The sequence below is a fragment of the Haliotis cracherodii genome, unplaced genomic scaffold (assembly GCF_022045235.1).
Source record: "Haliotis cracherodii isolate W230 unplaced genomic scaffold, xgHalCrac1.p SCAF_10, whole genome shotgun sequence".
Classification (NCBI taxonomy): Eukaryota; Metazoa; Mollusca; class Gastropoda; order Lepetellida; family Haliotidae; genus Haliotis; species Haliotis cracherodii.
The window spans coordinates 6,914,827-6,930,187 of record NW_027266265.1 but is presented as its reverse complement, the minus strand read 5'-3'; the positions used below and the strand labels follow the sequence as shown (position 1 = coordinate 6,930,187).

At 46.6% G+C, this 15,361-nt stretch overlaps 1 protein-coding gene across 1 annotated transcript in view; it reads right to left on the bottom strand.

Annotated features, from left to right (window-relative positions):
* Nucleotides 1-15,361, bottom strand: part of LOC139454009 (integrator complex subunit 8-like) — a 32,716-nt gene that overhangs the window by 15,433 nt on the left and 1,922 nt on the right. Inside the window, exons 5-8 of the mRNA XM_071235482.1 lie at nucleotides 4,901-5,041; nucleotides 2,781-2,846; nucleotides 1,895-1,955; nucleotides 701-871 (exon numbers count right to left, since the gene is read on the bottom strand). Coding sequence (XP_071091583.1) covers nucleotides 701-871; nucleotides 1,895-1,955; nucleotides 2,781-2,846; nucleotides 4,901-5,041 — 439 coding nt within the window. The remainder of the gene's footprint in view (nucleotides 1-700; nucleotides 872-1,894; nucleotides 1,956-2,780; nucleotides 2,847-4,900; nucleotides 5,042-15,361) is intronic.

Genomic DNA, 15,361 nt, shown 5'->3' with positions numbered 1-15,361 from the left:
CCAGCTGTTTGCTTGTTTGTTGTTTTACGCTGCACTCAGCAATATTTCAGCCATATGACGCAGTCTGTAAATAAACAATTCTGGAGCAGACAATCCAGTGATGGATATCATGGGCATCGATCCACGCATCTGGGATACAATGACATGCATCAACCTAGTCAGCGAGCCTGACCACCCGATCTCGTTAGTCGCCTCTTACGACAAGCATAGTCGCCTTTTACGACTAGCGTAAGAGGCAACTGCTTATAATGGCCAAGGGACACAACTGTTAGCATCACAAAACTACATCTTACATTAGCAAAATCCACAACAAATACTTACTTCAGCACTTAACATGCTTAATGCTTGAAGAAAGACACTGGCTTCCATCTTCTCACATTTCCCTCCCAGTTCTAAGAATGTAGTGAATAACATTTTTTGGGGAAGAAAACTGTCTCGGCCAAAACCATTTGATAATTATGTTTGATTGCTTGGTTGTTTGAACCTCTTGATCCATCTCCAATTAGTTCAGGTAATCGGAATACCATTACAACAAACCTGATATAAGTTTGGGTACATTTAAGTATCAAGCATGCCAGAAGATGTAAAACATTTGAAAGGGTGGAAAACCAAACTAGGACATCAGGGGAGTAGAAAGCTGTCATTCCTCAGTAGTCTGATTAACTGTTACAGACTTTCACCATCTTCACCAAACTCTCACCTGACAGCGGACTTCCTCAGGGGGGATAACTCTGCCCTGGTTCCAGTCATACTCCACTTCGGTACTCTCACTGGGGACGTTGAAGCAGTTCGGGGTCGGCATGGACAGCGTTTTGTTGGTCTGCAGGAACCGCTCCAGCATCTGGATTGAGTTGGACAACTCACCCTTAAGCTGAACAACACAGGAAGAGAGTGAGTGAGTGAGTTGGGTTTAACACCGCTTTTAACAGTATTCCAGTTACATCACGGCATGTCAGCTTAATGTGGGAGGAAAGCCCGAAGTGATGCAGGTCTCAGACGTTTACCACTTTGTGGAAACCCACGAGCACGGGTATGGTGCTGACAAACCGAGAAACATAATTGGGGCGAACTGGGATTCGAACCCACAATCATAGGTTTCTGGCGTGCCCAAGGGACGCCACTAATCACGCGCCTTAGACGACTGGGCCCCCACAGGAAGAGACACTTAGGAACATTCCACATTATCACACATGACAGACACAGGGTCTAATGGGCAGCCGTGGTGGTATTCTCCCCATGGAGCTGAGAAAGCAGTCAGGATGCACAACAATCTGTTGATCATGGTAAAATGTGGCACCATGCAGAGTATAGATGACATCAAATTTAAGTCTTGAATTCAATATGGTGTCAGTCCTGTTTGTGACAGTAGCTTTAAAAAGTTTATCTGAAAATATTTTAATATTTCAATCAAGTAATATTCTTGCTCTATACATAAACTGTTACAACTTGTTAATCAAGACACCAACTGTGCTTTTTGTGGTGATTATCAATGCTGGTTCCTCAACTGTCTAGTCACCAGTGAATCATCAATCAGTGTTATCATGTTAACAGATCAATAGTCTAATACACTAGTTGTACAGCTCACCAGTGAACCAGATGTTATCAAGGAGTCTGACTGACAGTGACCTAGTCCATGGCCACCAAGACTAACACCAAGAGGCTGCCTGCTAACATGGTTATCCGTCCAAATTCTGGAGCTAATTCATCATACTTGTATTTTTTGTCCCTATTTCAATGTGCTTGTGCCCAGACACTGGAGCTGTGAGTCAGTTCATCAAGTTTTAGTTCAATGTTCATGCCCTCCATCGAAGGTGGTGTTTCCTCGTTGTCAGAGTCAACATTCAATCTCTTACTACACTGACATGTCGAAGGCAGAGCAACACATCCCACTTACCCCAGTACAAATGGCCTCCGTGGCAGCAGCACAGGCCTCTGCAGGGTCGATCTGGTCAGCTCTGTAGGGGAATAACATTCAGCATCAGTGTGGATCAGACATACATCAGTGTGGTTCAGACAGACATCAGTGTGGTTCAGACCAACATCAGTGTGGTTCAGACCGACATCAGTGCAGTTCAGACTGACATTAGTGCGGTTCAGACTGACATCAGTGCGGTTCAGACTGACATCTGTGTGGTTCAGACCGACATCAGTGCAGTTCAGACAGACAGTGCGGTTTAGACGGATATCAGTATGGGTCAGACTGACAAGTCTATTATTACCCAACAGTCTATTACATAAAGTGTTTCACACATTCCAGATGAAGATTCCATGGGAATTCTTGGTAACCATAGATGCCATTTAGCCAGTGATTGTAGCATCCGACTGACACGGGGTGGTGCCACATACACATACATAGTTATTCATGCCATTAACTACATGCTTGTCTGGTCCAGAATAAATTACTTTACTTCCAGGCACTACACCTGTGAAGATCCGGGGTAGAAAAGGGCTTCAGCAACTCATGCTTGCCGTAAAAGGCGACTATGCTTGTCATACGAGGCGACTAACTGAATTGGGTGGTCAGGCTCGCTGACTTGGTTGATGCCTGTCATCATATTCCAACTGCGTGGATCGATGCTCACGATGTCAATCACTGGATTGTCTGCTTCAGACTCAGTTATTTACAGACCGCGGTCATATAGCTGGAATATTTCTGAGTGCAGCTTTAAACAACAAACAAACAAAGAAACTTCCAGACACTCACTCACTCATTCACTCACCCATGATCCAGATACAACTCACTCACTTGTACTCCTTCACTCACTCACTCCGGTACTCACATGGTGAAGACGTGCTGTCTCACGGGTCTTGAGGGGAAGCTGTCCTTCACTACAGACTGCACACACCTGAATACAATCAACAACAGTATCAACAACAACAATAACAACAACAGGGTTTCAGATGGCTGTTGGTTATCTGTCATAGACCGATAAAATTTCTATTTGACAGATCGTTTGTTTAAGTTGTCAGACTTTTGACCGATAGAAATGCTAAGCAAGGCGTCACACGTGTAATAATTTCATGATTAAAAAGTAAATAGTAAGGATTATTCTACAAACGGTATCGATTTTAATGACCAAAGAAAACTGAAATGCTCTCATAAAGTTTTGTGTCTGTTGAGAGAATGTACAGTACACATATTGTCCTGTTTTCGATCAAAGCTTTCGGTATCATATATGCCTTTATTATTCATGACACAATACTATTTTCGTCGGATCATACGTTTTCTACAATGACTACTTGCACAATAACGAGGGGTGTGGCGTCACACAGAAATTGTAAATACTCAGAAGATGGCTTGTTTGTTTGATAAAGCGAGAAAACTATGAACGTTTCTTCAGCGTCCGAAAACCCATAACACGGGGATATATGTTGTATTAATGTCTTATGTTTGCAATGTTGTTTTGTTTTTTTTCAAGTACAAGGTAAGTTTTTTTCAATATGCTTCAACATGGGGAAAGGGTCAGACATTGCACGCTTGTGACAGTTGTCCTTGTGTCTGGGGGATGGGGGGGGGGGGGGGAAGTTTATGGCAGTACTGCTCCCAGATCCTGCGAGTAGCCGGGCGTGTGGAAACTATGCCAGATTTTATTACAGTACTGATTTAACCTCGAAATTTTACTGCATCCGCCATCTTTGTTTATTTAACTTATTGACTTTTGCCACTAACTTGTTACATTTCTTGGGTCCAAGTCATCAGTGATAAAGGTGTACTACCACATAAAGGTGTATTCACCATCTGTGATGTATGTTAACCACCACATAAAGGTGTATTCATCATCTGTGATAAATGTTTACCACCACATAAAGGTGTATTCACCATCTGTGATAAATGTTTACCACCACATAAAGGTGTATTCATCATCTGTGATAAATGTTTACCACCACATAAAGGTGTATTCACCATCTGTGATAAATGTTTACCACCACATAAAGGTGTATTCATCATCTGTGATAAATGTTTACCACCACATAAAGGTGTATTCACCATCTGTGATAAAAGTTTACCACCACATTAAGGTGTACTACCATCTGTGACAAAGGAGTACCACCACATAAAGGTGTACTACCATCTGTGACAAAGGAGCACCACCATGTGAAGGTGTACTCACCATCTGTGATAAATGTTTACCACCACATAAAAGTGTACTACCATCTGAGACAAAGGAGTACCACCATGTGAAGGTGTATTCACCATCTGTGATAAAAGTTTACAAACACATAAAGGTGTACTACCATCTGTGACAAAGGAGTACCACCATGTGAAGGTGTACTCACCATCTGTGACAAAGGAGCACCACCATGTGAAGGTGTACTACCATCTGTGACAAAGGAACACCACCATGTGAAGGTGTACTACCATATGTGATAAAGGAGTACCACCATGTGAAGGTGTACTACCATCTGTGACAAAGGAGTACCACCATGTGAAGGTGTACTCACCATCTGTGACAAAGGAGTACCACCATGTGAAGGTGTACTACCATATTTGACAAAGAAGCACCACCATGTGAAGGTGTACTCACCATCTGTGACAAAGGAGCACCACCACGTGAAAGTGTACTCACCATCTGTGACAAAGGAGTACCACCATGTGAAGGTGTACTACCATCTGTGACAAAGGAGTACCACCATGTGAAGGTGTACTCACCATCTGTGATACAGGAGTACCACCACATAAAGGTGTACTCACCATCTGTGATAAAGGAGTACATCCATGTGAAGGTGTACTCACCATCTGTGATACAGGAGTACCATCACATAAAGGTATACTACCATCTGTGACAAAGGAGTACCACCATGTGAAGCTGTACTACCATCTGTGACAAAGGAGTACCACCATGTGAAGCTGTACTACCATCTGTGACAAAGGAGCACCACCATGTGAAGGTGTACTCACCATCTGTGATAAAGGTGTACAGCGAAGGCGGCCGTGTCGGACAGCGATGCAATGTCAGGGTCGTTCATTCCCTCCAGCTTCTCTCCCAGCGTCATCTTCAGCAGGTCCAGCATGAGAGACTTGGACACAGGGAGCGGCACACTGAGTCAGGGGAGATAATCCATTACTACACAGCTCCACAAGGTGACCACAACAAGTGACTTACCGTATTCGACGTAATAAGCACCCCGCTCTAATAAGCGCCCACAGCGATATTTGCTAATATATTGGCTAGTGAACTATCCCAATTAGCATCCCTTCCGATTGATCAATGTACAAAATACTTATTTATTCGCGTGTTATATATACCCTTAATTATGGGCAATTAAATTCTGAAAAAATATATCTGTCGCATATAAACATTTCCGGCTATCAGCATAAACCACGAAATTTATCTTTCAACTCTCTTTTTTTCACCAAAATTATATTCTAATGAGAGCCCCCTTTTTTTATAATTTTGAGAGCGCCCTGGGCGCTTGTTACGTCGAATACGGTATATGCCCTTCAGGTATTCTTTTTCAAAAAGTGAATATACTGATGATAAAGAACCTTTTCAACTGCCACTTATGTTTGGACCATTCCTGGTTCATGTGGATACACAAACCTGTTCAGGACTAGAAACAAATGGGAAAATCAGGGAGAAAAACTAAAATGGAAATAAATATCAGATTCCAAATATCAGGGATTCCAAAGACCAAACAATTAACATGATCTGGCCAAATCACAAGAATAATAAGTGTTTATACATATTACTACATTAACTCAGCATTAAAATGGTATGCATGGAAATATATAATGTTTTGAGTTTGTTGTTTAATGCGGACTCCAATATTCCAGCTATATGACAATGGTCTGTCAATAATCGAATCTAGACCAGACAAGCCAGTGATCGACATCATGAGCATCGATCTACGCAATTGGGATACAATGACATGCATCAACCAAGTCAGCCAGCCTGACCACCTGCCACTGTTATTCGCCTCTAACAACAAGCAAGGGCTGCCTAAGACCTATTCTAACCCTGATCTTAGTGGGGGAGGAGACAGTGGTGTAATAGTAAGTCACGTAACATATTTAACTGAGACATCAAGCAAATCCCTAACTTATGTCCACAAATCAGCTGTTACAGGGTAAAACATTGAATAGTTGCTGCATCTTCTATATAATCAAAACATGAACTGTCAACAATCAAGCATGTCTATCAAAATGTTATTTCTTTACCACTTACCAAAATTATTGCTGACTTGCTTGGTATAGCCAAACAATGATAGAAAACACAAAGAATCAAATATTTCCTCAAATACACATATTGTCTATAGAGTTTGTGTAGAGTTATTGTTTAGCGTGCTTAAAGCACAAATCATTGTGAAGTTACCATGGTTACAGGAGAAAAGTGCAGATCCTGAAGTGCCTTTTCAGAAACATGAGAAACGTAACACGTTGGGTTAATGTGTTGGTTAGTAGTGTTGGTGTGTCAAACTCAAAACCGTGTAATGTTTATTTGGGCAACACAGCACTCAGCAATATTCCAGCTCAAGGTGCCCTTGACTGTAAGTTTGGGCCAGGTAAAGATGACAGACAGTCAGCCTAGCCACATATCCAATATATACTGAACAACAAAAGTTCCTGTGACACTGAATAAGATTTAATACAAAGTTTAGTAAAATCTAAATATTTTTTACATTTGTATACTTATCCTGCATTACTCCGTATTGCATTTACTGCTGTCTTTGACAGAGTGACGAACTGTGTGAGATCCAGCTGCTGAAGAAAGTTGTCCCAACCAGCTCAGGAGGCAGCGCCCTCTCACAGTCGGCACGTGACCCGGAAGTCATGACGTCACACAAAAACACATAACTGCTTTAAACATAACATCTGAAACTTCGTGGGGAGGTAGCGTAGCGAAAGGGAGGGCACTTAGACTTCGTAATGCAGGATAAGTATACAAATGTAAAAAATATTTAGATTTTACTAAATTTTTTAACTTATCCTGCATTACTCCGTATTGCATCTTTATCAGACGGCATGGCCGGTGGGCATACCTGCAGATGTGAACCATATTAAACCCTCGTCTAGGTCCGATGAATCCGCACCGCATACAAGTGATGACCGGAACATCTACGACCATTCCTGTCTTCAGGAAACAAGAGTCGATGCAAAAACGAAACGCCCGAATAGGTAACCGAAATACAATGAGGCGTGTTGCCAAAATATATAACTTACCGAAGAGCGAAAGCGAAACGCAGTAGAGCCCTCTAATCTGAGGCGATAAACACCAGAGAGTTCGACGGGCCCCGCTCGGGGAATCGAAGAATCAGCGGCGTCGGCGGCAAAATTTACGACCAATCCCAAGAGCGAATGCGAAACGCAGGAGAGCCCTCTAGGCTGGAGGCAAGGAACACCGGTGAGGTCGACGGGCACCGCTCAGGTATCAGAGAAGCGTTGGCGTCGGCGCCGGTGTCCACATCTACTACCATTCCTGTCGTCAGGAAACGAGAGTTGATGCAAAAAGTAAAACCCGGATAGGTGACAGCAATAGAATGAGTCGGGTAACCCAAAACTAAAACTGACCTAAGAGCGAATGCGGAACGCAAGAGATCCGTCTCGTCTGGGGTGATAAACACCAGAGAGGTCGACGGGCCCCGCTCAGGGTATCGGAGAATCAGTGGCGTCGGAGATAGATGACCTGTTGGGCTACAACCAGGGACCAAAACTGTGAACGCCGGCGACAACTTTCAAGGCTACATCACGGAAGTAGTGGTTGGTGAAGGCGGTGTCCGATCGCCACGAACAGGCTTCCCTGAACGACTGGATGGAACAGTATACCGTGAAGAACCAGTGTAAATACGATCGCCCTGATCTCATTTTATTTCAGGTGATAGCCTTTGGGGGGAGGGTCCAATCCGGCGGCTCATAAGCTTTAAGGATGACCGTCCGGAGCCACAGGGAAAAGTATTCCGGCTGACCAACGACTGCGACGAAGGGGAGACCGGCAGAAAAAGGTGTTTCCTAGACTTGCGGCAGTCTTTAGATCGTAGAATAACCTTCAGTGCCCTTACTGGGCATAATGACGCTCATCCTCATCCTCGGCACCCACACTGGACGAGGGGGGAGGGGACAAGGAATGATCTATCAGGCTGTCCTGGGAGTTGAGTCTTTACGCTGACGTCCCAGTACGGTCCATGATGAACGGCGCCCTGGGTACCGCATTCGAACCGGGCACGGGAGACGTCGAGGGCGTGCTGTACATGGACTCGAGCGGCAGTAGTCAAAACCAGTAGAAATACCCGTCTTCTACTTAAGGTCGTAGAAGGAAGACGAGGGGAGTGGTACGAAGGGCGTTGAAGACCACATTCAGATCCAACGCAGGCGGTCCGAACTTGGCCTTCAGGTCTTCAAGACTGAACGAGCGCAGCCAGGCCCGTAGGTCGGGAATTTTCGTCTTTCTCCGATCGTCCGAGATGGCCAGAACGGAGTAGATGGCGACCAGGTGTGTGGGGGTGGTAAGCCCTTCAACCGACGGGTGCTACGCAAGTACAGAAGGAACTGATCCAGGATCTGCGGTGACGCTGTCATCGGATCCTGGTGTTTGTCAGAACAAAATGCCTGGAACAAGCATCATTTATCAGCATACAGTCCCCCTGTAGATGGACGGTGGGCTGAAGCAATAGCCTTGGTCGCTATAGCCGAATAGCCCTTGGCTTTCTGCAGGTGTGTCAGGCGTGCAGACGATAACATGCGGGTATGAGGGTGTGGCAACAGACCGTGTGGATGGAGCAGAAGGTTGGACCACACCGGAAGTTCCAGGGGTTGTCTCTGGGTATGTTTCGGAGGTCGATAACCCAACTTCTGGCTGACCAATAAGGCGAGACCAAAGTCAATGGCAGGGGTCGAGTGGCCTGGATCTCTGAAGAACCATGGGAGGGAGAACCGGAGTCGGAAAAGCGTACACGCGTAATCCTTCTCAGGAACGATGGAAGGCTTCGACTGCCACAGCGGTCGTATCCGGCACAGGTGGAATGGAAGACGACAGCTGGCCACATTCAGATATGAGGCAAACAGATCTAGGGTTGGGGTGTCGACCGTTTGACATATTCTGGCCCGAGGCGCCGGAGAGCGTGAGGCGTCGGAGAGCTTGAGGCGCCTGGAACGCCGAAGATGGTGATTCTCGGGGGCGCCGGTCGAGTTTGTAGCGCCGGGAGAGGGGCGAGTACTCTGGGTCCGCAAACACCACACTACGGTGACGTCGTCAGTGGACACGATCAACAGGGCGTGACCGAGAAAGCACTGTCAGCAAGCGACGTCCTGGATAAGCCTTTATCTCGAGGCTGTTGCTGTGCCAATGGTGTTGATCTCTGGATCACAGGTGGTCACAATGTGGGCTGGTGTGGGCCACTAGCCACTGACAAGGTGGCAGGGGAGGTAGTCAGCAACAGGGGTCTGCGATTGCGTACCGTCGGTACGATTCGGAAAAAGGTGTGATAGCCTGCGAGCCAACCTCAAGTAGACGAAGTAAACCAGCTTCACAATCGACCGCCGGGGCATCGACGTAACCGGGTAGTAGGAAGTCGAGGCAATATGGCCATTGCACGAAGTAATGAGATCGTTTTCATCCCTGAAGCGGCGTATAAGTACTCCTGTTCTTATATCGAGGTGACGATGGAGGACGACAACACGATACGAGGCAGGTATGCAACAGGGGTCAGTGGGACGGCCGAGGGACTTTAAGTATCAAATCGACACTGTGTCCGGTAGTCAAGGCGGAAGATAGGAAGGTGTCGTAGTCGAAAAGATCAAACCGGACGAAGGAAGGCGATCTTTTCCATCCCTTGAACGCCTATAGGCGCTATCGTTCTTACAGCGAAGGGTTGATGAAACAAGGTTCCTCGTGACAGCCGTGTTGGTAGAGGAGGTCTATTGTTTCCAACATCCGTACATGGATGGACTGCGACAGGCGCCTGGTTGAGTGGTAGCACCAAGCGTACAGTTAGACATGGAAACCAATCTGTAGAAATACATGGCACCCCTTGCCATGGTAAGTTGACCTAATTCCGGTCGGAGTTGTTGACAGTCCGAGTACTTGACACGTGACATGTAAATCACACTGCGCAGTAGCCGAGAAAACCGCCTTGGAGTCGGAACTGAGGTGCAAACTCCACACACAGACAATCCTCAATGAACTGCGTGAGAGGCGATCAAGTGGTGTACCCGAGTTTTGCGATAAAACACGGAACCCCATGGGCGTCGTGGAAAACCCGGTGAGCGCCGAGGAAGAGTCTCTTTCAGGAGCGCTGGCGCTAGGGTAGGGTAGAACAGCGTTGGTGTCGGCGATGTCGACGAAGTAAACTCTTTGTAAGTGGATGTCGTCGTCGAATCTGATACAGACGCTGTTCACATGACGCTCTGTTTCGATGGAAAACCGCAGGTCATCTCTCCGGAATCATAGCGCTTTAAACGACGGGATTATGGATAACGTCTCAGTGGGCAAGTTGAATCAGACCAACTGTCTATTGGTTGAAAAGATTCCACCCAGGAAGTAGAACGATAGTCACGATCCCGAAGACCGACGGGAGAGTAGCGACAGGAGCGGCGACAGTTGTTTCACCATGCTTCTCCGTGTGACGAGTTATGAGACGGCAGCAAGAGAAGAGGGCAGTGGCGCCGGGGAGGCGATTGCCGATGGTGCCCCTTAAGCCGCAGTAGAAGATCGGATAGTCGGCTCGTTGATCTGAGCTTGATAAAGCTTGTTGATCTGGGCGCCGGAGGTCATCTTAGGCGCCGGATATATCATAGGCGCTTCTTCCGTAACTCTTGAGGCGCCGGAGTAGTCAGAGGCGCCAGAGACATTAGAGGCGTCGAAGATCATGAGATCAAAGACCTTAGAGGCGCCGGGAGCGCCGAAGACATCAGAGGATGCGGAGGCGCCGGAGCGCGGAGACATCAGAGGCGCCGGGAATTCACGAGGCGCCGAGACATCAGAGGCGCCGGGAGCGCACGAGGCGCCGAGACATCTGAGGCGCCGGAGGCGCCGGGAGCGCCGGGAGCTCGGAGGCGCCGGGAGCGCACGAGGCGCCGAGACATCAGAGGCGCCGGGAGCGCCGGGAGCGCACGAGGCGCCGAGACATCTGAGGCGCCGGAGGCGCCGGGAGCGCCGGGACATCAGAGGCGCCGGAGGCGCCGGGAGCGCCCGAGGCGCCGAGACATCTGAGGCGCCGGGAGCGCCGGGACATCAGAGGCGCCGGAGGCGCCGGGAGCGCCGGGAGCGCCGGGAGCGCCGGGAGCGCACGAGGCGCCGAGACATCAGAGGCGCCGGGAGCGCCGGGAGCGCCGAGACATCGGAGGCGCCGGGAGCGCACGAGGCGCCGAGACATCAGAGGCGCCGGAGGCGCCGGGAGCGCTCCCGGCGCTCCCGGCGCCGGAGGCGCCTCTGATGTCTCGGCGCCGGGAGCGCACGAGGCGCCGAGACATCGGAGGCGCCGGGAGCGCCGGGAGCGCCGGGACATCAGAGGCGCCGGAGGCGCCGGGGGCGCCGGAGACATCAGCGTTGATGTGGTGGTGTTGGAGACCGTGAACGGTCGTATGTCGTGCCAGGGGAGGTAGACTCTACGTTGGGAGCGCTGGAGCCGCCGGTGGAGTAGGAGACCGTGAACGGTCGTATGTCGTGCCATGGGAGGCAGACTCTACGTTGGGAGCCGCCGTTGGTGCTGGGAGCACTGCGAAGCTCCGCTGAGCGCTGCTGCCGTCAACGTAGGTGGGGGTCGACGAGCACGTTGAGCGAGGTGTGTCCTGGATACTCGCATGAGCTGAAGGATCACAGCGACGAATGACTGCAACATCGGCACTGCCTTGTGAAAGTACAGGGCGTCGTACAATCACGGCAGAAAGGGGCGGCCCCGACCAGATTTGTTCCCGCGGCAACAAGTGCAGCGAGGCAGAAAATCTGGAATTTAAGCAAAACATAACTATGTGGCAAAGCCACAAAGTGCGGGAAGCATAATGTGATTCAGAAACTTTGTATTTCAATGAAGTTTATGAGATCAAACAATGACGCTAAAAGGTAGCGAAAAAGCATAGCTTTAAGCAAACACATAACCATGTGGCCAATCACAAAGTATGGGAAGCATAATGTGATTCAGAAACTTTGTATTTCAATGAAGTTTATGAGATCAAACAATGACGCTAAAAGGTAGCGAAAAAGCATAGCTTTAAGCAAACACATAACCATGTGCAAACACGTAACCATGTGGCAAAACCACAGAGTACGGGAGACATAATGTAACTCAAAAACTTCGTATTATATTGAAGTTTATGAGAAGAAACAATTACGCTGAGAGGTAGCGAAAAGGCAAGGCTTTAAGCACACCAAAACAACATACATAAATGTAATGTATTACCCAAGCCAAAGAGAGAATTCAAAACGCAGAACACGACATTACGTGGCCACGTGGTGAATGGCCAAAATGGCGGGAAAGAAAACAAAATGGCGGGAACAACATTGCGCCCGTAAATTACTGTGACGTGAGCCACAGACGAGCGATAAACGTTACAATTTACGAATGGGAAGACCCTAAAGTCACGGCCCATAACAGGTAACAATGTAGCAGCATATAATGAATGTAGAAACACGCAAAATATAAAAAACAAATAATAAGCTTTAATTTCCACAAGGGATACACAGTACGTCCGTCCGTGGAGGTGACAAAGCAGTTATGTGTTTTTGTGTGACGTCATGACTTCCGGGTCACGTGCCGACTGTGAGAGGGCGCTGCCTCCTGAGCTGGTTGGGACAACTTTCTTCAGCAGCTGGATCTCACACAGTTCGTCACTCTGTCAAAGACAGCAGTAAATGCAATACGGAGTAATGCAGGATAAGTTAAAAAATTATGTTTTTTACCAAATCTGAAACAATTTCGGTTTGCAACACATAAAAGACTCCTGTAAGTGTTCAAACGGTTTAATTTGCCATACTGACTTCAGAAAATGCGTGATTTCATAAAAAACATGAACATGCCAAAATGTCAAATCAATAGCGTGTGTGTCAACCTCTGGTTGCAATGCAGGCAACACATCTTCGTCTCATGGAATGGACCAGGCGCTGCACAAAGTCCTGTGGGATATCTGTCCACATCTGCTGCAGCATGTTTTGAAGTTCCTGGAGTGTCTGTGGAACACGTTTTTGACGTTGAAGGCGCCGATCCATCTCATGCCACATGTGCTCGATGGTGAGAGATCAGGGAAGCGAGCTGGCCAGGGGATGACATTCACGTTGTTTTGTTGAAGAGAATACTGAACAAGTCGAGCAATATGAGGCCGGGCGTTGTCATGTTGAAAGGTAATGCCTTGGCCATGACGACGCAAAAACGGTAGAACAGGGCCGATGATTTCGTTGCGATACCGCTGTCCATTGAGATTTCCCTCTACCACTATCAAACGGGTCCTCTGTCTTGCTGTAATCCCACCCCATACCATAACGCTGGAATCGATTTTGTATGCGTGTTGTTCGAATCCAGTTGTCTTGTTGATTATTGGTTACTTGTGGCCTACCACTCCGAGGATGGTCTCTGTCTCCTTTCGTCTGTTGCTAACGTTGCAGTTAACACCAAATGGTGTTTCTGTGGACGTTAAATTATCTTGCAACATCACATTGACTCGATCCTGCTTCAAGCATACCAATGGCTCGAAGATGTTTATTTTCGGACAGGCGTGGCATTTCGTAATGTTGAATAATTGCGTAATTTTGTTGTTTTTCAGAGTGGTTGTTGTCAGCATGATGCTAAACAAGGCATATGGAATCCCGTTAACGCACATGTTTTATACCCATTCTTGGGTAGTGAAATAGCATGGGGCTTGCATAAGAGTCAACTTTTGCATGGAACGCATGCTTTTCTGTAGCAGATGCGTTTTTGTGACTTGATTCCATGCATGTACTACGATATTGAAAACCAAACTTTACTTGTTTAAAAAATACACTAAAATATTGGTGTCACAGGAACTTTTGTTGTTGAGTATAATTGCCCCTCATAACAAGCAACAGGACGCTAGGGACATATTCCAACTTCGGTCCCTACAGGGGGTTACATTCTGTACAGCAATAGAATATGTTTGTTGCTTCACATTGTTTGACTCAGCAATATTCCAGCTATGTGACGACGGCCTGTACATAACCCACTCTGGACCAGACAACCAGTGATTGATATCATGAGCTACGGTTTACATCACTTGGGACCTTGTCTAACCCAGAATTCCCATGAGGCAGTATTAGAATAACACCAACAGTGGGAGTGCAGGGGCTTACACTGTAATTCGCAATGCTCCACTACGTCTTTTAGACTGAGAAATGCTGTAGAAATGATAAGATGTCCAATGAGTAAATGCAGTGACAAGGTATTTGGAGTAAAACTACAAAGCAAGGCCACAATATGATACATATTATGATACCTAGGTAACAATATGATACGTATCGCAATACACATATTTACGTCAAATTACGTGGAAACTTCTTGACTATAAATATTTCTGAGCAGGTTCCAAAGAAGAAGCAAGCTGCAGACACATATTCGTGACAGTTATTTTTAACAGTGAACTTGAAAACATTTGGCAATATTTGACTGATAAAAGTGCTTGGGTGGGCATCATTAAATGAAAAGTAGGTAATTTAATTTAGCAATTGTATAGTCTTGTATTGATACCGAAAAAATGTATCTTGTATCGTATCGTCACTTGAAAACTTGAGATGCACCAGTGCACCAATGTATCATTTCACCCCTACAAGTACAAGATATTGCTTGCAGCTCCATCGACAGCACTGCAGCTGTTCATAGCGTAGATGTCCCAGGTAAAGGAAGTAGCGTAAGACATGCACATTTATTGACCACTGAACTCAGACATGAAACGTTGATCATCTAAGCATGATTAGTAAATTGAGTAAATGTTGTTAAACATTGCAGCAAGCAGCATTCAAGCTCTATCATGGCTTGTAGGGGTGAAACGGTACACCGAAATGTAATGATACAATACATATCAAGATACGCAGCTCACGACACGATATGTATCATGATACGTATATTTACATCATATTGCATGGAAACTTCTTGACAATAAATATTTCAGAGCAGATTCAAAAGGAGTGAGTGAGTATTGTTTTACGCCGCTTTAAGCACTATTCCAGTAATATCACGGCAAGGAACACCAGAAATGGACTTCAGACATTGTACCCATGTGGGGAATCGAATCCAAGTCTTCGTCGTGACGAGCAAATGCTTTTACCACTAGGCTACCCCACCGCCCCATGTATATATGGAATATATATATATGTCATACATATAATGAAATGTGTCAAGGCTTCCCTCACTACCATTAGTTACAAACGACAATAATAATCACATTTGGAGGACTCTGGGATGCTTTGTTCACACTCACTTG